Source organism: Felis catus, chromosome D3 (genome assembly GCF_018350175.1).
Source record: "Felis catus isolate Fca126 chromosome D3, F.catus_Fca126_mat1.0, whole genome shotgun sequence".
Taxonomy (NCBI): domain Eukaryota; kingdom Metazoa; phylum Chordata; class Mammalia; order Carnivora; family Felidae; genus Felis; species Felis catus.
In genome coordinates, this window is record NC_058379.1 from 36,024,234 (window position 1) to 36,048,736 (window position 24,503).

General features: G+C 41.6%; 1 protein-coding gene across 10 annotated transcripts in view; it reads right to left on the bottom strand.

The window, feature by feature from the left end:
* PTPRM (protein tyrosine phosphatase receptor type M) overlaps positions 1-24,503 on the bottom strand; it is a 798,079-nt gene that overhangs the window by 133,424 nt on the left and 640,152 nt on the right. For 6 of the 10 annotated variants that reach the window (XM_003995023.6, XM_019814995.3, XM_011287970.4 and 3 more), the window contains 5 exons: positions 15,570-15,721; positions 11,049-11,123; positions 10,792-10,818; positions 6,665-6,676; positions 5,767-5,954 (listed from right to left, as the gene is read on the bottom strand). In XM_003995023.6, coding sequence (XP_003995072.1) covers positions 5,767-5,954; positions 6,665-6,676; positions 10,792-10,818; positions 11,049-11,123; positions 15,570-15,721 — 454 coding nt within the window. The remainder of the gene's footprint in view (positions 1-5,766; positions 5,955-6,664; positions 6,677-10,791; positions 10,819-11,048; positions 11,124-15,569; positions 15,722-24,503) is intronic. The other 4 variants (XM_003995022.6, XM_045041133.1, XM_019814994.3 and 1 more) reach the window with 2 other exon arrangements.

Here is a 24,503-nt window from a genome sequence, read left to right on the forward strand (position 1 = left end):
TTTTTTATTGGGATTCATGTCTGAGTTTCTTTTGAATCAAATTACTGCATTTCCCTGGTGAGATACACCATATGACGATCTTGTTAGAACAAAATCAAATATAAAATTTGCGCTCAGTGCTGCTCGGTCTCATCCCCCACCACATGTTTTCCCTGTTGTTTGGACACACTTCTGTCAGCTACTTGAACAGTAATGAATCCTCCTCATGTTTAGGACGATTTTCAGACATTGCCGTCTTGGAAAAGATAAAGGCGAATTGGTTGAAACAGTGTCAACAGAGAGCATGTCACTATTTCAAAACTATTTTACAACGTACATCGCTGGTCTTCCCCAATATACATGGGTTGAAGAAAACCAGAAAGACAAACGGATTCATTTTGTTGAGTCAAAGCCGCAACTGAACACTTTCTTGACGTTTTATCCCCAGAGAGGTATCGTCATTCATTGCTTCAGTGAGTCCTGAAGCCAAGCATTCCATAGCATCTTTTTGAATGGGAACGGGGCGTTGTAGTTCACGTTACATTTTCTGTAAATAGTTTCCCTCTCTCCTTTACTTTTCCTGGTACTGATTATTATCTTTCAAGCAATTCCTGTGTGCCTCGTACAAATAAGGTTTACAAACTAGGTTGTGCTAAATAGTGCAGAAACGAGTCTCCATCCAAACACCGGAGAGACTCATGTTACCCGAGTGTTTCTTCGCTTCTCACGGCTTTCAGAGTGACGTTCAATCAAGTTTCTTGGTGGGACGCTTTGTGATCAGACCCCTAGCCCTTCCTGGGATTTGGGTTCACGGCACTAATTGCCATTTCTGAGTATGCCACTTTGTCTTGCTTTTGTGTCCACCTGGAGTCTCCCTCTTCCACTTTTTCTTAGTTAACTCTCACTTCTTCCTTCCTTCCTTCCTTCCTTCCTTCCTTCCTTCCTTCCTTCCTTCCTCCCTTCTTTCCTTCCTTCCTTCCTCCCTCCCTTCCTTATTTCCTTCCTCCCTCCCTCCCTCCCTTCCTTCCTTCCTTCCTTCCTTCCTTCCTTCCTTCCTCCCTCCCTCCCTCCCTCCCTCCCTTCCTTCTTTCCTTTCTTCCTTCCTCCCTCCCTCCTTCCCTCCCTTCCTTCCTTCCTTTTAAATTTATTTACTGTCAAGTTAGCTTACACACAGTGTAACCTTGACTTCAGGGGTAGATTCCCGTGATTTATCACTTATATACAACACCCAATGTTCATCCCAACAAATGCCCTCCTCAGTACCCATCACCCATTTCTCCCTCCCCCCCACCCCTCTCCTCCATCAACCCTCAGTGTGTTCTCTGTACTTAAGATTCCCTTATGGTTTGCCTCCATCTCTGTTTGTATCTTATTTTTCCTTCCCTTCCCCTATGGTCTTCTATTAAGTTTCTCAAATTCCACATATGAATGAAATCATGATATCTGTCTTTCTCTGACTTATTTTACTTAGCATAATACTCTCCAGTTCCACCCATGTTGTTGCAGATGGTAAGATTTCATGGTTTTTCATCACCAAGTAGTATTCCATTGTGTATGTATATACACATCTTCTTTATCCATTCATCAGTTGATGGACATTTGGGCTCTTTCCATAATTTTGCTATTGTTGAGAGTGCTGCTATAAACATTGAACTCCCACTTACTTTTTGAAGAAAGAGTCATTCTAGCCCAGCCTGGTACCCCTAGGCTCAGCAGCGTGCCCCCAGTGTCAATGAAAGAACTGTTGCAAATCTATTTTGTGGGGTTTAACCTGATGGCTGCGCCACGGTCCCTGCATGGCTGCTTCCTCCAGCACAGTGAGCTTCCCATTGGCAGGGCAGAAAGTTTTCCACATCCCCAGCACCCAGCAGCAGCAGATTCACAGCACTGGCTTAGTACACGCTGGTGAATTAATGAGTGCAGCAACTTGTTGAATTAACCGCCCCTCTTCCATCTTTGGCTGCCAAAGACACCACCAGAAACTTATTTTAAAAATAAAGAGCATTTTGTGGTCTGTAGTCACACCATTCCCTAGGACTTTCCTAATTTTGATATGAAAATACTCTTTAAGCAACAAAAGGTGACAGCATATATTTTGAAATACTTATTTTCTCAAAGTCTTTGTCCATAGAATCAAACCTACCTACTTCCTTAAGTTACTTTTTAATGGGAACTTTTTTTAAAGTTTATTTGTTTGATCGCTTCTCGGCCTTTTGGCTCAGATCAAGTGTAAAGTTTATTTATTTGAGAGAGACAGAGACAGTGTGAGCAGGGAAGGGGCAGAGAGAGAGGGAAAGAGAGAATCCCAAGCAGGCTCTGCGCTGTCAGCACAGAGCCCATTGTGGGCATTGAACTCAAGAAACCGTGAGATCATGATCTGAGCCGAAACCAGGAGTCGGACACTTAACTGACTGAGCCATCCAAGTGCCCCCATTTAATGGGAACTTTTGATGATACCTCAAACATGATAAGGAATCCACCTAGTGCTATAGATGAAGCGAAAATGTACTGTTGCCATAAAGTGATTGGCTCATTCTATCCTCAGAGTGCTGACCACAAGAAATGACAGAGATGGACTGAAGCCACAAAAATGACACAGTCTCCCTGTAAAGCCCATTGTGTGAAGTCTTCTCTTGGATCCCTTATAAGTTAGTATGTTTCTCTTTTACTAGTTAAACCTTCAACTAAGTGCCCGATTCAATTCTAGTACTTATGATGCTAAATGAGTTAATCCCCACAACAAGCTTATGGGGTTGACACAATAGTTACTCCATTTTATGGATGAGGAAACTAAAGCCCCAGAGAGGTTACGTAGCTTGCCCGAGGTCACACAGCCAAAAAGAGGCAGAGCTGGGCTGGAATACAGGCAGTCCGGCACCAGAGCCTGTGTCCCAAACCATAGCCTCTCAGGACTCGATCTGTGAGAGTTGACACCACACCAGGCAGACAGGGCACTCCTGACTTTCGGAGTCGATAAAACGAAAGAATGCATACTTGACCACGTGGTTCACAGAGGTGTGTTGCATTAGAGTTCTAAAAGCCAAATAAACTCAGAAAAATACACGCTTAAGGGTTTTCCAGGTTCACACTAGAGTAAATGTCCCCTGAGGATTGAGAAAGTAAAGCAAGGTAACTATAACCGGGGCCTTGCCCTGCCCTGTTGATTCCTGTCTGTTCAGTTGTGCCTCTAAAAACATGAGGGCATGGGATTCAGCGATACACCAGGAAGGGTGGCCAGGGCAGGACTTCAGGTGGGACGCCCGGGGGGTGACCCTCGTCCCTGCAGCACCCCGCATATGGGTACCCCTGCACAAGTGTCACATGCCTTGTGCGTGTCCTGCCACAGCCCCCTCTCCTATGTCAGCGCCCCACCCCCACCCCGCGCCGCCCCATGGTGGCAGCGGGAGGTGGGGAGACTTAACCTGAAAGTTACAGAGTGCTAGGATTATCCCCAAGAGAACTCTCCATTTTGCAACTCTCCCCATAATACTTTCCTGTTTGTTCCTGCTTCCCTCGCTAGTGTAGGTTCTTTTAAAATTTTTCCCCTTTCTTCTTCTTTCCTTCTTTAAAAGAACCCAACCAACTGGTAATGGTTTGGGTGTTTAAAAGTATTTGAAAGCATCTCTATCCCCAGTTTATTGAGATATAGTTGACATGTAACATTGTGTAAGTTTAAGGTGTGCAGTGGGATGATCTGGTATACATATACGTTACTTTTCAGCAGTCTTCTCTGATCCACTGAATGTAGAGAAAAAAAAAGTTCTTTGAAATGTAATTAATTAATACAACATTTTATTTCAGAGTGTAGCAATCCTTAATAAATCATCAATTATAATAGGTTTAAAATGAGTATCTGCTGTTTTAGTTTGCACTTATAAATCATATTTCTTCAGGAAATATGAATGGGAAATGATTTTTTTATGCACTTTGAAATAGGCATCATCTATAGTGTGTTACAGGAAGTCTCGAGGTATTTTGATACAGTTCATGAAAAACTGGACTCAGGTTATTTTATGAATTGTTATTTGAGCCTATAACTAATCTCTTTGACATTAACATCTTTAATAAACATTTGAGCAACGTATGCACTCAGAATATTGGAGAGAACTGAGACATTATCTCTGTTTGTTAGGCTTCTATTTTCTCCCTAACCTAATTTTGTCTTTCATAAGATATTAATGCTTTTGGAAGCCTTCTTCTTAATCCTATTAATTCCTAAGCTAGCCTTTAAAAGTGCATGAGGAAATATGCACAGGCAGTCAGTTTCACTGAGTTAGAAGTTACATTGCTAAAGGTAGATGTAAGAATTTCAGGGTTGCTAAAATGCCGAACTTTATCTGAAACTACTGCCTGGACTTAAATCCAACCCTCAAGGCCTGGTTTGCATTAGTCTCTGTGGCTCAGCAGCATTCTGAGCCGAGGTCACTGAGAACACACGAGGATGCCCTTGTCAGTAGAGCAGAGCGTGTGTGTCTGTCCATTTGTCCGCATTGGCCTAAAGAGCCAGCCTTAAAGAAGCAGAGCAGTGGGGCAGCTCTGGCAGCTGTAATGAAATCTTTGGCAACTCAGCTGAGAAACGGAGCTAAACTCAAGACAACGCAGCATCTGGGGCATGAAAGGAAGTATCATGAGGTCCCTGAGAGGAGAAAGAAGCAGAGCTTGAAACTCGTAGGGTAAGAGGCGGGAGGAAGTGATTTTTAAAATACCCTTTTTATTTTTATTTTAGAGAGAGAGAGTGGGAGAGTGAGGGAGAGGGGCAGAGGGGGAAAGAAAGCATCTTAAGCAGGCTCTGTGCTGAACTCCAACGCGGGGCTTGGTCCCATGACTCTGGGATCACGACCCGAGCCAAAATCAAGAGACAGACGCTCAACCCAATGAGCCACCCAGGCGCCCCTAAAATACTCTTAATTCCAGACAAAATGTTTCACAGCTTTGAGGTGGTTAGGTAAAGGCAGTACCGGAAACATATTCTAAAACGTAAAAAGCTGCGATGTATATATAACCTTGTTTTTATTGTATGTATGCGGCTACTTTTTCTTCACCAATGAGTGTGAACTAATTTTACTCACTAAGGTACACAGAGAAGTCCTCCCCCTCACCAGCTCCCCCCCCCCCGCCCTGCCCAACACACACTCCAGTGATGGTACGCCTCTTTGAAACAGACTTCTTCAGATCAGTTCATTGTCTCCGGTTCCTGAATGACTTGCCAACGGAAGGAATTAGCTAACGACGAGGTGGTAAAGACAGCCCTGCATTTCAGGTAAGGTAGGAGCATGTCGCCATGCCTGGAGATGCTCCCAAAAGCTGCCTGCCCTAGATCCCGCTACAGCCACATGCTCTCTGGGCTGGAGGGACAACAGCTGTCACAGCCGTGACACGAGCCAGTGCCTTCACTGTGGTCTCGTCTCCAGCACATGACATCACTGGTTGGCCTGTAATTGTGTTAAGGGGACAGTTTCTTCCCGGACAGCCAGCACAACAGCATTAGGACTTCACATCATTCTTAATCACACAAAAAGCCAAGAAGGATAATCACGAATGGGGGAGAGAGACCCTGGCAGGCCTCTGTTCTTGCTGCGCTTCTGGGGAATAAGGGAAAGGGATCCTCCCTCTTCTCTGCATTTTACGTATGTTACCTTCCCAGCAGTAAGTCTCCTTGCCAGGTCGAAACGGGTGTCTGGATGAAATACAGGGTCCCGTCGCCCCGCTGCAGCAGTAGGGAGCACAGTGCCTGGCAGCAGGCCCGGGGGGCCAAGAAGGAGCCCCGCGCGCGGAGCTGGCTCTCACCTCGTATTCCTCCTTGAAGCCGTAACCCTCGGCACACTTCATCTGCGTGATGTGTTGGAGCAGGTCTGCCACGCGGATGGCGGGGTGAAGCTGCCCGGTCTGGTAGGGCACGTCGGCCGGCTCGCGCTTCTTGTAAGTATGGGACTGCACCAGGCTGCTGGTGTCGCTGGCCATCGTGTGGCTTTCGTCTGGGAAGAGAAGGCCATGAAGGGCGTGAGGGAGGCCCAGCGGGGCCCCCGAGAACGCGAAGAAGCTGCCGGCGCCATCCCTTCCACCTACGGCCACCACAGTCCCTACGGTGGTGGCCCAGCCAAAGAGGAAAGTTAAATGTTTAGAAACCTGAATGGGATTGGCGATTCTGATAGGCATGAGGCAGAGATCTCCGTTTTTACAAAGCAGTCCAAACGATATATCGCTTTCACAAAGCTAGTTGGGAGGAACCCTTCAGCCTTTGGGTGCTGAGGTTTATGGAAGTTTCAGCCTGAAACTTCACCAAGGCCTGGCGCGAAGCCAGCCTTGTATTTATTCTTCCAAAGATCCGTTGACCAGTTTGTATGATGAAGTAAACAAACTCCGTACAAATGTTCCGTGAGCAAAATAAAAGTGCACAGAATGGGTTGGCTTATAAAGCTAGCGATGAAAACATGAACTTGACACATGAAATCCAAGGAAAGCGGAAATCGAAAACGGAACTGGGTCTGATGGGTCCCTTGCATGCGCCAGTGACAGAAAGCTTGACAGAAGACTGTGGACCAGCACATCACACATGGAATGTTCTACAAGAGCTAACATGCAGGCCGGCACGCAGCAGAACCAGCTGGCTTTGTCCGAATCTACAGATAAGACACACACTCCCGATCCCTCCACACCTTTTCCGTGGGTGAATGGGGGAACTTACCATTTATTGGCACTTTTAAGAAGGTACATATCAGGAGAAAAGAGGAGGAGAAAAAGGAAACAGGGCATAAGCAATAGTACTGTGTGAATAATTACAGGTCGTTTTAATTCTGTGCTTTACTTTTATAGTTAAGTTTTCTCTTCGTAGGTGATCAGAGGTCAAAGCCTCAAGTCTCCCATCACGTTAGGATGGGGGTGTCTTATTTAAACACTCAATAACAAAAAGGAGGCTAAAATAGTATCATAATCGCTTTTTTATCCCCCATGAACTAAGTAACGACTAGATAAAAGTCTTATTTGTACTTGACACATTTTCTCATTTAAATTCCTCGAACAGGCCAAACCAAATGGTACGACAAAACTAATGTCAAAATTTGGTCAAATAAGCCTAAAGAGGCTATATTTTAACGGAAGACTCCTAGCAAATTAGATTAATGAACTGCAGAAATTGTAGCTTTGAAAAAAAAAAAAAAAAACGTCTTACGCAGGAAGGTGCTATTAGATTAAGAGTTGGACGTGCTACAGGTTAGCTCATTATAGTGCTGAATCCCTTTAGCCGTTTTGTGACTGAGGATGTGTCTCACAAAAATACAATGCTCCCTTCACTTAAAACGAGAATGTTAAATCAAAATTGAGTTCAGGTATAAAGAATTAAAACATCCATAAAAAACGGGTATGTTCATTTTTTAAAAAAATTACCAGATTGTTTATCCATATAGGGAATTCAGCCATGGGTATTCTTTCTTTCTTTCTTTCTTTCTTTCCTTTTTTATTTTTTTTAACTGAGAGATTCAGCTCCAAAGGAAATTTAGCTCAAGGACACTCGGTTAGCTGGGCCTGGTTTTCAAACCTCAGTACTATCTGCATCGCAAAGCACCTGGGGATGCATGGTATGAAAGGTGGGACACAAGTGTAGTTATGTTGCTGTTGCTGAAATGGCACCTGGGTCACTACAAGGTGGCTAAAGACACAAAGACAAAATAAAAAAGGGTGGTAAGTTGATTTTATGAGTTGGTCTCTCATTTGGATTTGCTTTGAAATGTAGCCACTCGGATGTTCCCATTTTATTAGGACAGCCGCGAGTAAGCCGGGATGTTTTCACATCACATTTGCTTGCTGGCGACTGCCAAGCTCATCAAGGGGGTGCAGGGTCCCTGCTGAAGTACTGAGCCCGTGGAGCTTTTAGCCACTCCAGCAGGAAGTCCTGTTCTTTATACTAAAATAAATGGAACATTAATTAGTTTCCCCCCTGTGCATCTCTCCTTCTCTCAGTTCTGTACCTTTTGGGAGGAACATAATTAAATGGCCTCCATTGTGGACTGACCTTCTAAACTTCCCACACAACTCTAGTCCTAGGGCCAGGCATTCTTGGAAGGTTTAATTCCCAGAGCGACAACCACTGTTACCATTATGCTCGTCACCACCCCGCCCCCACCCCTGCTGCATTATGATCTCGGCCTCATAACTAGCGTGCGGACCCATCTTTATGCATTTAAACGCTACCGAGGCCATCTAAGAAATGAGTGCTATTATCGAGTACATAGATATTGAGGGGGGAATAGAAGGTTTCTCGTGCCATATGTGTTACGAAACTGGGTCACCTACCCTACCCTATTAGAAATTTTTGATTCCACCAAAATTAGTGATTCGTGATTAAAATTAGCAATTTAATTAGTGATTTTTAAAAAGAATGATCACTGATAACATATATATCATTTGTCACTGATTTCCTGTTTGCCTAAAAATTATCCACTAACAATGTTTTTTCAGTTACAAACTTTGCCTAAGAGAAAATCAGGAACACAGAACAGTTCTGATGGTTTTTGAAGAACTGTGAATTAATTCTACCTATATCCTTTAATAGATTATCTTGAATTCTCAACAAACCAGCTGAAAGAACTAGAATTGAAATGAGTGCTATGTTTCTGAGTGCTATTATATCTACTTATCCCGATATCAGTATCTATTAGCATTTATTTACCGAGAAAGACCTATATCTATCAATCTATCTATCTATCTGTCTACATAGCTACCTATCAATCTCTCTCCCTCTCTCTCCCTTTCTCTCTCTCTGTCTCTCTTTTTGTCTTGTCAAGACAATGATGTAAAGGTGTACTAAAACTCTGTGCGTTAAGCTGGGCACCTCAGCACATAAGAATAAAAGGTGGAGATAACAGAGGATCTTAGGGTGCCAAGCTCCAAGTCACAAAAATTTTGTGAGCATTTGCTCGTCTTAATTGTAAATTGCAATAGCGTTGTTCCCCAAATGTGCCAGAGTAGATGGACAGCTTATTTTCTTCCCATGGTGTCAAGGGATAACCTCATTAATGCTTACTATGGGATATACAGACTCACATTTGCACCAAACTCGTGGGGGGAGCAGTTCGCAAGCACTGCCGTGTGCTGCGTTGGTACATATGTAAGCCAGACGTGATCACACTTACTTGTCAATCTGGCTGACTTACTTTTCACAAACGTACATCATGTTTGCTACTTGAATTGTCTGTTCAAGTGATTCCCTTTTGGTAGAGAAGCCTAACCAAGTTTAAAAGATGTCATTAGTGTTTGTAATAACAAAGCAGCGACTTTAAAAAATGATATTTGTTTAATAAGCTTATCTTAATCCTGCTGTGCAATCTGAACGTTTTCTTCCCTCTGAGGGTGCACAGCTCAGCCCTCCCTACTCCAGCTCCCCCAAGGTCAGAACGTCTACTGGAGGAGCTGCAGGATGAATGCCACGGCACACAAAGAAATCGCAAATCTTCGCTTCTCGAAAGATTCTGCAAATGTCATCTGCATGTAGATTACATTGTTCGGGTGCCTAAAATTAGCCTGTGCCCCTTACGTATGAAAAGAATAAAAATGCAGCCTTCTCCCCATATAGCTGGCACTCTAAGGGGGGAAGGGGGGTTGGTGAGCTCTGTTTGTTAGCCCTCAAAATGATGCAAATTCAAAAATTTGCGTTTATGTCCCTTCTTAAACTTCTAAGTTCCTATGGAACTCAGGCCACAAACTTGCTTAAGCCCAGAAAACATCGTAAGGAAAACAAATGACCCTCTATGCGAAAATCGTAACAACTCAGAGAAAAGAGAAGCACAGGGGGAAAAACTGCGTTGCAAAGATATCAACCCTTGTAAAGAGAATTAGGAAGCAGAAAGTCGAACGGCTGTGGATGAAAGTCTTGCTACGGTGAATTGGTATATACCTTGAAGTCGTTTGTGTTGTGCTCCTTTTCGGTAAGGTAAGTAGTAGAAAGAGAACACAGCTGTGATACACTTGGGTTATTTATGCATCTCAAATGCAATAGCAGCTCATGTTGGTTTGGTTACAGCCAGGTAATGCCATTTCTCCAAAACCCTCTTACATGGGACAAACGGGATTTTTTTTTTTTTTTTTTTTTTTTTTTGCAGCTCCTGGCTGGGAACAGCTCATATTTTCACTGCATTCTGCCCCACTGGGCTAACATTTTATTTCATTTCTCGTGACATCTGACACATAATACACCATGTGATTATAAAGTGCCATCTTGTCACTTTGCTGCTGAGAACATCAGCTCCTTTGAAATTCCAGCACGTGACAGACACTTTGGAATGCTGGGGCAGGGGCCGTGAGTGGCGTGGAGGAGGGGTAGGGGGCCAAAACTCGACTGTGATCATTTTTCTGCATAACATTTGGCATAATCAGAAAAAATGCTATTTTTGAAATTGAAGTTTTTAGTGCTTAGTGATAAGTGAAAATAAGAAGTGATTTTTACTTTTACGACCTCACATTACAGAATTCAGCTCTTAGAAATACACAGCTGAGTGATGACATACTGTGTTTTTCCTTGGGATCAAATCTGACTTGAAGTTCTGAACACAGAAAGGGAAAATACTAGAGCTGGGATCGTTCATTTGAGTCTTTTGGTATCATTTCCAACATAACATGAGGCTAACCCTTCTTATCAATGGAGACTGTTTGGAGAAAGTCTTTTTATTATCTCTGCCCTCCCCCCAGGCCACCCGCCACCCCCTTGTCCTGCTTACAATCACTGCATCATATAGACTAGAACTCCAGGCTCCTACAGAGTGGCCACTGTCTTTGTAAATTACTCCTGCAATAAACTGTGATAAAGGGAAATGTTCTCACCTAAAATTGCAGTTGGCACAAATGGGTCTGTCATACATCATAAGCAGGTCAATGCAGAGAAAGTAAAAAGAGAGAGAACAGTAAATGACTGATGAAAGGCCCCCCACTTTTCCCGCAGAAAGCCATAGAAAGCATCGGGTTACAACACATCACACATATTAAGCTCCTAAAGCATCATGGACAGCAAAGTGAGAGCGTGGACTGATACTGATTGCTAAGGGGTTATGCACGGATGCAACAGTGGAAGAATCTGTTACCTGGGTAGTAGGAATTGGGCACCGATGTGCTCAGTGTATTCGTTTTCATTGTGAAGGATGATGGTGAAGACACAGCTGTAAAGGAGAGAAGAACTAGTCAGCAGTTGCAGGAGGCAAAGCCTGAAAACACAGCCCTCCAAGGTCACTCAGAAGGACACCATACTGGTAGAGACTTGACTGAAGAAACGCCAGACATCTACTGAAGCCTATGTGGTCAATCTTATCATTCCCTGCTGTCTCCAGGGAATCACTTGTATTTTAGAGGCAGGTACCCTTTTATCGCTTAAAAGGTTTTCTTACCCCACAAATGAGGAAAAACCCCCATAACCTCTGCCGCCATTTTGAATCGAGAAAGTCATTAGACTTTTATTTTGACTTCTAGCCTTTGCTTGTAGAATTCTAGCATCACACCAAGTTGTTTTTTTTTTTTCTTTTTTTAAACTAAGGGTATGAGAAGGTATCTACACGTGGCTTTTGAAGAATTTTAATGCCAATTTTTGCAGTTTGCTAACTCCTCTCCTTCCTCCTATTTTGGATATTCTGAGAACTTTCCACAAAGTTATGACCTGGCTTATGAAAAATAAAGGTGATGTTTCATGTGCACTATATTTAAGACGAAGGTGCATGCCTGTATATAGCTCTATTAGTCTTTTAAATCTTTATAAAAAATGCTTATTTTTCTTTGAAACTTTCCTCCGAAAGATTGAGGATTTAACTCTTAGACCTCTTCTCTCTCCCTGTTATGGAGAGGGGAAGTCAATCCCATCCAATTTATCTGATTTCATTTAAAGTGGATACTTCCTTTTCTAAAAGTAGTTTGTGAACTCTCTTCAACATCTTAATTGATTAGTGCTTTACAATCACTTTAATTTCATTCAAGTGTAAAGATAAATGATTTGACTGTGCTCAAGTGTTCAAGCTGGTTAAACGTAAATCTAAATCTTAACTTTCTGATGTAGTTGTATGATTTATTTGATGCTAAAGTTTTGGATCAGGACACTAATACCCAATTACATCATTTAATTATGGGAAGAAGTACTAAAAACCTGTGTTTAGGTACTAAACACAGTACTAAATACAGTACTAAAAACCTGTATGTTATCTTTATTCTGCTGACACGTTAATATATTTTAGCTCTCCTAAAGCAGTTCCTTCATGACGGTGTTTTTAAACTTCTGTTTATATTTTTAAAATGTAGAATTAATAAATGACAGACCAAGAACCAGAATCCAGACTGCCTGTCATTTATAAGATATTTTTCTAGGGGCGCCTGGGTGGCGCAGTCAGTTAAGCGTCTGACTTCAGCCAGGTCACGATCTCGCGGTCCGTGAGTTCGAGCCCCGCGTCAGGCTCTGGGCTGATGGCTCAGAGCCTGGAGCCTGTTTCCAATTCTGTGTCTCCCTCTCTCTCTGCCCCTCCCCTGTTCATGCTCTGTCTCTCTCTGTCCCAAAAATAAATAAATGTTGAAAAAAAAATTTTAAGATATTTTTTCTAAATTAAAGAGGTATCATATTTATAATGCATGTTTATGGTAAACTGCTAGGAAAAAAGAGAGCAACTGATGAAAATAAGAACAAAAAACCTGAGTACTTATAAAATGTGCTAGGGTCAGCGAGAAGAACGCCTATTACCTGCAGACATTTTTATGTCATTGGTAAACATGCACAAAGCAGATACAAAATAGCCGTGTTTATTTTCACTTTTTAAAAAAATGTATTTTAAATACTCTTGTCTTTTGTAAAACTTAAGCCCAATCCCACCATACACATTTATTTTCCCCCTGGCATAACATATTAAAAGAAGATGGTACAGGGGCACCTGGGTGACTCAGTTGGTTGAGTGTTCAACTTCAGCTCAGGTCATGATCTCACGGTTTGTGAGTTCAAGCCTGGTGTGGGGCTCTGTGCTGACAGCTCAGAGCCTGGGGCCAGCTTCGGATTCTGTCTCCCTCTCTCTCTCTACCCCTCCCCTGCTCACACTGTTTCCCTCGCTCTCTGCCCCTCCCCCACTCACACTGTACCTGTCTCTCAAAAATAAATAAACACTAAAAAAAAAAAATTAAAAGAAGATGGTACAACTCCCATTTGCTTTGGTGGACAGATCCCCCGTTCTCATAAATATTCTTGTGCTTATTTTTAAATTTTCCAATTTCATTTTTTTTTCAGTGTCTCATTTCTAAGAGCTACTTGCCTCATGACCCTAAAAGATGTCAGACGTACCCAGACTTGCAATTGGTTTGGGGCTGGACGCCTAGGGGTCTAATGAACCCCTCTCTTGCACATTTCCTCCCTCAGCAGCTCGCCTTTTATTTTGAAGGCACTAAGACAGCACTACGATAAAGTCTGCTGTCAGGGTCACTCCTGATGGTTGGGGATTCGATGGCACCTTGTCATTGCTCAAAGAGTGGGGGACAAATGGAACGCCTACTGCTGTGTTTCCTCCTCCACTGGCTTTATTGACAGGAGGCACAAAATAATGGCTCATGGCAGATGAGCCATGGAAGCTGATGCTGGTTTCTGCAGCAACCTCTTTGAGCATTTTTGGATTTCTACAGATACTCTCACTTTTTGAAAAGTAACTGCCAAATTAAATTTCCTGTCCAGAGGCAAATATCCCCTGTTGTTCAAACTTCAAAAGCCTAGAAACTACTCATGTAGGTTTCCACTCTGGGCAGGTAATTCCTAGTAAATTTATGCGTGAGGAGTTTCACCATGAAATAGGAAATTTGGAACATTAATGGGTTATCCTAGAAAGTGAGAACACCTTTCTGCGTGGCCTCTTGCATAATGACATTGAAGAAATGATCACTACTACCAGGATTCTGACCCTGTTGGTGGTAGGCGGGACTCTTCCCATCCCAGCCCACAAGAGTGCATCGCAAATTGTTTTTATTTGGTCACTGAATGCAATATACATACATATACATGCATATACATACATACATATACATACATATATATATGTATACATATATGTATGTATATGTATGTATGTATATGCATGTATATATATGTATATATATGTATGTATATATGTATATATATATGTATGTGTATATATGTGTATATATGTATATATATATGTATGTGTATATATGTATATATATATATGTATGTATATATATATGTATATATATATAAACTATTTGATACAAAAAAAAGAGAAGATTCTATGAAAAAAGGGGGTGTAGTTTGTGGGATACTGGAGTACTATAGATTATGTCACCTGCACTGAAAATGACACCAAAGGGCAAAGAGCAATGACCGAGGGTGAGGAGAGCCACCCTCCTCACTGGGGTGACAGCTGACAGACATGCCTGCTGAACCCTTGCTCCACCGGGCAAGGTGTGCATGTAGAAGAATAAATGTAGTGCCTCTAAGTAGGAAGAGGTAGGCAACTACAGCCACCATAAACAGAAAGCAGTCAGCGGCAGAACTCTCTGGAGCCTCACTGAATGTAGGAGAAAGGCAAAGTGTGGGAGAGGTGGACACTGACCGCACAGTGACTGGAGAAGGGGCTGGGAGATGGGGGGAGGCGCTTGGGAGCTGCAGAAAAAGAACAGGCCAAGTGGGTGGTCAGGGCGCGGCATACATTGTCCACGCTGGTATAAGGCTTCTCCCTGCTCCCCAGCCCCTGAGACCCCAATTCTGTGCTTCCCAGTCACGGTTCCCGCCTTTCTGCACGGTGATAGCTGCATTTTTGTTCCATCCTCTTGCTGAATTTTGCAGCCAGCATCAGCAGCAGTCTGTGGGCATGGATTTCACACAGGAAATAAACCTCTGACCTTGAACCCAGCATGGCCATGCACTACAGAATCAGGCATCCAATGTGGGACTTACTTCTGGTCTCTGAGAAGATCACCAGGGACACAACAACTGCTCCTTTTTGTTCTTCATATACTCAATCTGATTGCTAGCTTTCTAAAATAATGCCTTGTACCTGGATCACAGGTGGTAGTACGGGAAGGTATTAGCTGAAACTCGGTTTACCCACCTGGTGTGAGATGGAAGACTTGTGAAGTGCAAATACAGTTTAACTTATTAATTGCCGCTAATAGCCCTATAATAAAGGCAGAACCTGTCAGCTAAACAAATAAACAACTACCTTGTTACTCAATTTAGCGAACTGTTTTCGAACAGGCTTCACTGTGCAATTCCACACCTGGCTAGCTTACGAACAGGAACTCAACAACAAAAAGGTTGATGAGAAGCAGGTGCCTTCTCCTTCAAGAAAAAAAAAAAGCCTTCTCATTAATGCTCTCTAAGGTTTATAGAAACTTAATTGTGGCTACCTGTGCTCCCTGCTCTGGTCCTACCATCTTCGCAGTATCCTCCGTTCCTAGGCAATCCAGCACTCCCAGAGAAGTTTTCGGAATCACTGAAGGGGATGGTGAAACCAACAGGGCATAAGGATTCTTCAGGGAGTTTTATTTTTTTGTTTGTTTTTTTAATTGCCCAGGACTATCCAGCATCCTGAAGAACCACAGAAATGTATTAGAAGCTAAGAAATGTAGGTACTTACATCTCCCGTTCAGATTGTGTGTGTCCATGAACGAGAACGCCTCGTCGCAGTTGGTGCCTTGCTCGGCATAGCTCTTGTCCATTGAGTTCACCATCACGGTCATCTCCTGCCGGGTGCTGCTCATTGTCTCCTTCCGCTTCTTGGCTAGTTTCCTTAGGACAAAGAGTTCATTATATAGACATGCAATGTGAATGGAAGATGGGGCCTTGACATGTGTATTGAGTGCAGGAATAACTTCTATGGAGTTATTGGTATTCATTCAAAACATCTATTTATGGTGGCTTTTAGATGTCAGGTTCTCTGCCAACTGCACGGACACAGAGATGAAAAACAGCCTCTGCCCGTCCTCAAAAAACCCACAGCGACATCAGGAATATACAGCCTAAAATATTACTTTCTGTGTTCCTGCTATACGCTAAATTAAAATGACCAATGGCCCTAGCACAATACAATCATAATCTATTTTACTGAGAAGCTTCTAGAGTTACTTTTTACTATATTTTTTTCTACATTCAGTGTCAAAGAGTAGATCTCCTAGTAAATATCTGCCAAACAAAACTGAAATAATCCAGGGACGGATCTAGGAGGCGTATTGTAGAACTAAAAAACAAAAGTAGGCAAGGAATGAAGAGAGGAGTGCAACTGGGTGATGTGCAGAAAGGGAGAAGGCATGACACACAGCCTACCCAGGGCAGGGGAGCTCAGGCCTCGGGTGCATCGGATGGCATATCCTGACTTCTCAGATGGCTGTGACATGACTAAATTCCCCATGACTCCAGACTAGTTCCTCACCCAGGCAGGTCAACAGAGCAAAGGGTAATGAAATTTCAAGGTGTTGGCGTCCCGTGGAGAGTTTACCAAAGGAATAAGTCCCTGTGTCCCCTCCCTCCATGGAAGAGAATACAAAAAGGTCAAGGAAGTTAGAGAGATTTCCCATTATTTTAGAGACACAGTTTAATTCTGGCCTCTGCATCCTGCTCAGTGACCGTCAAAAGCTCATAATCTCAAGTTACAGATACCTGGACGAAGCCATAAAAACGTAAGGGAAGTGACACACAAATAAAAAGATGAAGCAAATTTTTTACAACCTCCTTACTACCGGAGGTTGTTTTATGTACCTGGGACAGCCAAGAATAGAATGAGAGATGCTTAAGAGAAAGGTATAAAGTGAGAAGGTTTAAGACTATCGCACCATAATGCCAAAGATATTACGTCCTAAAATATTCTAATTCCGCCAAAGCACTCAGCAGCATTTACAAAAGAAAATGGCAGCTATTTCTAGTAAATCATCTTGACTCTGATTGACCTAGGACACAGCAGAATTTAAAATGAGTCACATAATCAAAATCACGCCCATATTAGGTGATTGCTAATGCAATGTAAGACATTGACAACATTAGACCATATGGATAATCTTTATTGTCATTTCCAAATGCCACATAATCCAAATGCTTTCTTGCCTGTAGTTATAATAATCTTTTAATTTCATACTTTGAAGGCAGAAGGGTTGCATTAATAAGTTGCCCTTTTTATGACTAAAAGTTGTGGGAGAACAAGATCCATTTTAAACAGAAAAATGAAAATCATCTATAACTTCTATGACAGCGTTAAAGTTGTAAAGATTTTAAAAAGCAACCCGGAGTGGCTTCTCTGGGAGCTGGCATTCTTCTCTTGCCAGCGTGCAGACCGTGATGGCCTTCTCTGAAGCCCACCCTACCCCCCACCCCCCGCCTTATTTTCTAGCCTGCCATGCTAGTCTGAGCTTGGTTGTTCTCAACAGGTGTTCTGGACAGAGGCAGCAACCGGGCTCAGGTTCCGCAGCTGCGGGTACAATAACACATTTTCTCTGCACTTCTGAATCTGGCAGCTCATTGGGAAAGCATTCTTAAGCCAGGTCCCCCCAGGAACACTGAAGTGGAGGACTGAGATAATTAGCTCCATAATTCAGGCAAAACATCCCCTTTACAAAACATCCCCTTTATGCCGGAATGTCTTTGATTTGTTTTGGACTGATTTATGCAGATACCTGCCTCAATAGTCTGTTTCGTTCTGCCTATGAAGAAGGGCTTTGCCAAGTTCACCAACCTTCCCGCTTTGTCTTTTCTTGTTTGTGTTCTAACCTAATCCTTATAGGTTAGAAATGACAGCGAATGTGCTTCTGGTGGTGAAGGGGGTTGGGGGATGTGTGCACCAATAAAAGCTAAGCTTTGGACTGGAAAAGATCTATCTCCTTGCTAACCCTCCCTCTGTGTGGATGAATGTCAGTGACGTCAAGCTACGTACTTCATTGCTGATCATCTTTAAGCACAAAAGAAACCCATTAAGGACCCATGAGAGCCAGCTCGAATCAGAGGTCCTGTCAGAGACCCACAGCTTTAAGTTTATATTAAGCACATACTCTGTTCATGAACCTTTTTCAAAACCCGGCTCACAATGCCCTTAAGCTCTAGCAGATGGATCCTCCATGGAGGTCCCAGACACTGTAAATTTCGGGAAAAAACAGAAATCCAGATTTTATGTGGACTCCTTTAATTTTTTAAATGTTGTCAAATCATTCAAATTCGAAAATTAAAGCACAATGTGGCCCCAACAAAAGAATACTTCTGCTCTCCATTAATGTAGGAGCACTTACATACGTATTAGAATGGAAGGGAGTGGAACTAACATATAATGCCCAATAGAAAGTGTGTGACAGTACTTTACAAGTGTTATCTCATCTGATCCTAGTAATCCTGTAAGAGCTCTTACTTCCTAATTTACACATGAAGGAGAGGGGCCTCAGAGAAGTAAGGTGACTTATCCAAATGTCACAGATGGCACCCCAGATTCCTTGACCCCAAAGACACCCATTCCAGAACAATATGTTATTTCTAGTGAAGGATTTCATTACATTTCCTTACAAGTTACATTAAAATTAATACCAACTTGTATGAATACTCTATCTTCTCATAAGTAAATATAATGCTTTGGAAAAGTAAGCTTAACTTACCGGCACCTAGCCAGTTACACAAAGAGATGGTGTTCAATATGCTTGCTAATGGAATTAATCATTTTCGTACCACAGTATTATTTTCTACAACCTACGTATCAAAAGTAGCTTGCTTGGTTATGGAGGTTTTGAATTATTGCTTGGAATTTTCATTTTTTCTTATACACAGACAGCTAAATGCTGTGGTCCATAATTACAGATTGCTGAGGAAGGTTGGATTTAGAACTGAGGCTTGGAAATGACTGTGGATAAATGGAAGTTTTTTTTTCTCTTTTTTCTATTTCTCTTTTAAGCTTTGTGTTTCAGATCTGGATTTTTTTTTAAGTGAAAACTTCTAAAACTGTCAGAAAAACTTTGTGAACATAATGAAATAAAGTGTTTTGTGCAGGGAAACCCCTAAAGTGAAAGGACTTTTCTCTGCAATCTTATTTAAAGACACAAGGAAATTTATTTCCCATTTTGATTTTTAACAGATTGTTGCCTAAAATATTTTTAATCTCCAATCTCCAAATGTAGTTCCATTAATCTCAAAGGCCCATAATAATAATAACAAATTTCTAACAACATCTAAAAATGGATCATAAAAAATTAGAGAGAAGACTTGTTTACAGTCCAACATGTAAAGAGCTTGGAAGTCATCGGTCTGTTCTAACAAGTAAAAAGCTGAACAAACTGAAAATCAAGAACTCTTCTTAGCTTTTTGTCAGATAATTGAGGTTACAGGACAAACTGCGGCTCCCAAAACCACAGAGACAAACAGGTGAATACAAAGAAACCTACCCCACCAGAACAGAAACTGATGAGCAGAGAGCTCTGTGACAACCAGCACCAGAGTAGGAAAGCTTAAGCCATAATTAATGAATTAATGAGGCTCAGGTGGACAAGTCTGAGACTTAAAAACTCTAGAGGGGTGTCTAGTCTTAGGTACCCACACTTTTGTGAGTTGTATCCCTAAGAGCCCTACCAGATCATCAAGGTAAAGATTGGAGGAAAAAACCCCTAAGCTTCCAGCAGAAGGAGACGGAAAGCAGCCACTTTGAAATACACCCAGAGGGGCGCCTGGGTGGCTCAGTCGGTTAAGCGTCCGACTTCAGCTCAGGTCACGATCTCGCTGTCCGTGAGTTCGAGCCCCGCGTCGGGCTCTGGACTGATGGCTTAGAGCCTGGAGCCTGCTTCCGATTCTGTGTCTCCCTCTCTCTCTGCCCCTCCCCCGTTCACGCTCTGTCTCTCTTTGTCTCAAAAATAAATAAAATGTTAAAAAAAAAAAAAAAAGAAATACACCCAGAGCAGAGCATTTCTGTGCTTCTTGAAAAAGATCGCCCTCGAGAAGAAGAATTACTAGAGCCTAACCTGTTGGGGTTTTATCAAAGCCTAACCTATCTGGGGGAAAAGAAATCTCCAATTCCAGCTCCCTACAGCCATCCTGTCCCACCCAGTGGTGGATTACTGAGAAGCACTAGAGAAGGTCACAGCCTAGAAGCACAAATTCACTAAAAGACTAAGACCTAATCATAGATCTATAGAATGCCTTCCCTCCTCCAGTACCCACTATTACATTACTAAAGATCTATCTACAGCAGTTCCTTTTATCCAGTACATCAAGTCTGGATGTCAGTAAAAAATTACAAGGCATATTAAAAGGCAAAAAACACAGAAGAGACAGACCAAGCATTGGACTAAGACTCAGATGGCAGGGATGTTGGAATGATCAGGTAAGGTATTTACAATAACTATGATTAATATGCCAAGGGCTCTAATGGAAAAAGTAGACAACATGCCAGAACAGATGGATAACACAAGCAGAGATGGGAATTCTAAGTAAAAATATAAAAATAAATGCTAGAGATAAAAAAAAATCTGTAACAAATGCAAACAATGCATTTGATGGGATCATTAGGAGAGTAGACATGGCTGAGGAAAGAATCTCTGAGATGAAAGATAGGACACTATAAATTTCTAAAACTGAACAGTAAAGGAAAAAAAGACTGAAAAAAGATAGGATACCCCCAAACTATGGAACAACTACAAAAGGTGTAATATACATGTAGTGAGAAACCAGAATAAGAAGAAAGGAATGGAAACAATATTTGAAGCAACAGTGATGGAGAATTCCCCCAAATTATGTCAGACACTGGAATAAATCAGAGAAGCTCAGAGTATACCAAAAAGGATAAATACCAACAAATCTACACCGAGGCATATCATATTCAAACTGAAAATACTTCAAAGATAGAGAAAAAAATCTTGAAAGAAGACACAGGGGAGAAAACAGCTTACTTACACAGGAGCAAAAATAAGAATTGTATCTGAATTCTCCTCAGAAACCATGAGCCAAGAAGATAGAAAAGTGACATATTTAAAATAGTGAGAGAAAAAAAAACCCCAACAACCTAGAATTCTGTCTGTACCCTGTGAAATTATCCTTTCAAAGTGAAGGAAAAACAAAGATTTTTTCTCAGAAAAAAGTTGAGGGAATTTGTTGTCAGTAGATCTGCCTTGCAAGAATTTTTAAATGGAGTTCTTCAGAAAGAAGGAAAATGGTATAGATCAGAAATTCAGATCAACATGAAAAAGGAAGAGGCCTAGAGAAAGAATGAAAGTAAAATAAAAACTGTTATTTTCTTATTTTTAATTGGTCCAGTAAATAACAGTTTCTCCAACATAATAATGGCAACAATATAATTGATGATAGCTTAAGTAAAATAAACTATATAAAATTACGCTATCTGTGATGCAGAATAATGTCATGTGAAGGTAGAGTTGGATTAGTAGTAAATGTATATTGCTAAGTATAGGGTAACACTAAAAAAGTAAAAAAAAACACAGAAAGGAAAGAAAATGGAACAATATAAAATGCTCAATTAAAACCACAAAGCCAGAAAAAAGACTGAAAAACAAAAATAGGAAGAAGGGCAATGGATAGAAAGCATACAAACATGGTAGAAAATAATTCAACAATATCAATGATCGCTTTATGTATTAATGGTCCCAACACCAGTTAAAAGACAGAAACCATCAGAATGGTCACAAAACAAGACCAAAATAATATGTTGTCTACAAGAAACTCACTTTAAAAATAAAGATACATACAAATTAAAAGTAAACGGATGGAGAAAAATATACAATATTAATATCAATCAAAAGAAAGCAGGGATAGCTACATTAGTTTCAGACAGAGCAACGTCAGAGCAAAGAAAGTTATCGGAAGTAAAGAAGGGCATTACACAATGATAAAGAAGTCACTCATCCAAGAAGACCTAATCCTTAATGTGCCTAACAACAGAGCGTCAACCCACGTGATGCAAAAACTGACAGACTGGCAAAGAGAAATAGATGAATCCACTATCACAGTTGGAGACTTCAACACCCCTCTATCAGAAATGGACAGATCCAGAAGGCAGAAAATCAGTAAGGACATGGTTGAACTCAATAGCATCATCAATCAACTTGATACAACTGACAGCTATTGAATACTTCAGTTGACAATGTTAGAATACACATTCTTCTCAAGTTCACAGAGAACATTCACAAAGATAGAACATATTCTGGGTCATAAAACACACCATGATACATTCAAAAGAATAGAAATTATGCAGTGTTTACTCTGAGACCACAGTGGACCTAAATTAAGAATCAGTAAGAGAAGTTAGCTGGACAGTCCCACAATGAATAGAAATGAAACAACACTCTTTTCAACACATGGCTCAAAGAAGAAATCTCAGGAGACATTAAAAAAAATATTTACCCAAGGGATACAGGAGTGCTGATGCAGAGGGGCACTTGTACCCCAATGTTTATAGCAGCACTCTCAACAATAGCGAAATTATGGAAAGAGCCTAAATGTCCATCAACTGATGAATGGATAAAGAAATTGTGGTTTATATACACAATGGAATACTACGTGGCAATGAGAAAGAATGAAATATGGCCTTTTGTAGCATCGTGGATGGAACTGGAGAGTGTCATGCTAAGTGAAATAAATCATACAGAGAAATACAGATACCATATGTTTTCACTCTTATGTGGATCCTGAGAAACTTAACAGAAGACCACGGGGGAGGGGAAGGAAAAAAAAAAGTTAGAGAGGGAGGGAGCCAAACCATAAGAGACTCCTGAAAACTGGGAACAAACTGAGGGTTGATGGGGGGTGGGAGGGAGGGGAGGGTGGGTGATGGGTATTGAGGAGGGCACCTGTTGGGATGAGCACTGGGTGTTGTATGGAAACCAATTTGGCAATAAATTTCATATTAAAAATAAATAAATAAAAATAAAAAATAAAAAATATTTTAAACTACATGAAAATGTACACACAACTTATCAAAATTTGTTGGATGTAGCAAAAGCAGTGATTAGAGGGAAATTTCTGGCATTGAATGCAAATATTAGAAAGGAATAAAAATCTAAATCTAAATATACAAAGAACCTTAGAAGGCAACAACAAGAAAACAATCTGATTAAAAAATCCTTAAAAGACCTTAACAGATGCCTCACCAAAGAAGACTAACAGATGGCAAATAAGCATATGGAAAGATGCTCTAGGGATGGCTGGGTGGGGTTGAGCTTTCAGCTCAGGTCATGATCTCAGGGCCCATGAGTTCAAGTCCCACACTGGGCCCAGTGCTGACAGCAAACAGCCCACATCAAATCTTCTGCCCACCCCGTCCCTCCCCTACTCGTGTGCTCTGTCTCAAAAATAAGTAAAAAACATTAAAAGAAAAAGAAAAGATGCTCCACATCATACGTCATCAGGGAGTTGCAAATTAAAGTAACAAGATATGATTACGAACCTATTTGAATGGTCAAAACCCAGAACACTGACAACACCAAACGCTGACAGGGATGTGGAGCCACAGGAACTCTCACACATGGCTGGTGGGAGTGCAAACTGGTACAGCCACTTTGGAAGGTAGTTTGGCAGTTTCTAACAAAACTGAAGATACTCTTATCATATGAGCCAGCAATCAGACCCAAAAGAGTTGAAAACTTACGTACACACAAAAATCTGCACACAGATGTTTATAGCAGCTTTACTCATAAATGCCAAAACTTGGCAGCGACCACAATGACTCTCAGTACGCGAAAGGATAAATACATGCTGTGCCACATCCAGACAATGGAATGTTATTCGGCACCAAAAAGACATGAGCTGTCGAGCTATAAAAAGACACGGAGGAAACAAATGAACGTTATGAAGTGAAAGAATTGTCAATCTGGAAAGGCGACGTATTGGCCTTTGTCAATGCAGGTTTATCAGTTGTCTGAAGGGTGCCAACATAGTGCAGGGTGTTGGGAGTGAGGAAGGGTTGTGTATATGGGGCAGAGGGTATAAAGGAACTCTGCACTTACTGCCCAATTTTGCCGTAAACCTAGAAGTGCACTAAAAATAAAAAAATTACAATAATGCCTACAACAAAATCAGAGGGGGGAAAAAGTTATAGCCCTAAATTTCCAAACTTGAATAAAGGTGGGGAAGGAAAGAAGTGCTGAGATGAACTCATATTAAATGTGTGGTACTTCATGTTCATTACATTCCATGATTTCTCTTATGTTTCTTGGTGTAAAAAAACATGGGATGGGGGTGAAAGAAATGGGAGAAAACTTCTTGGCAAGTTATTAACTTTGTGATGGTTATGAATCAGAACTGGTAAAGAAGCATGGTGAAGAATGAACTCTTTAGCATTGGTGTCTTACACAATGGCTGCCAATCAGGACCCAAGTGCAGGATGGTGGGAAAGGAAGCAGGGGCGCCTGGGTGGCTCAGTGGGTTAAGTGTCTGATTTCCATTCAGGCCACGATCTCACAGTTCCTGGGTTCGAGCCCCACACTGGGCTCTGGGCTAACAGTTAAGAGCCTGGAGACTGCTTCAGATTCTATGTCTGCCTTTCTCTCTGCCCCTCCCTTGCTTGTGCTCTGTATCTCAAAAATAAATAAACGTTAAAAAAATT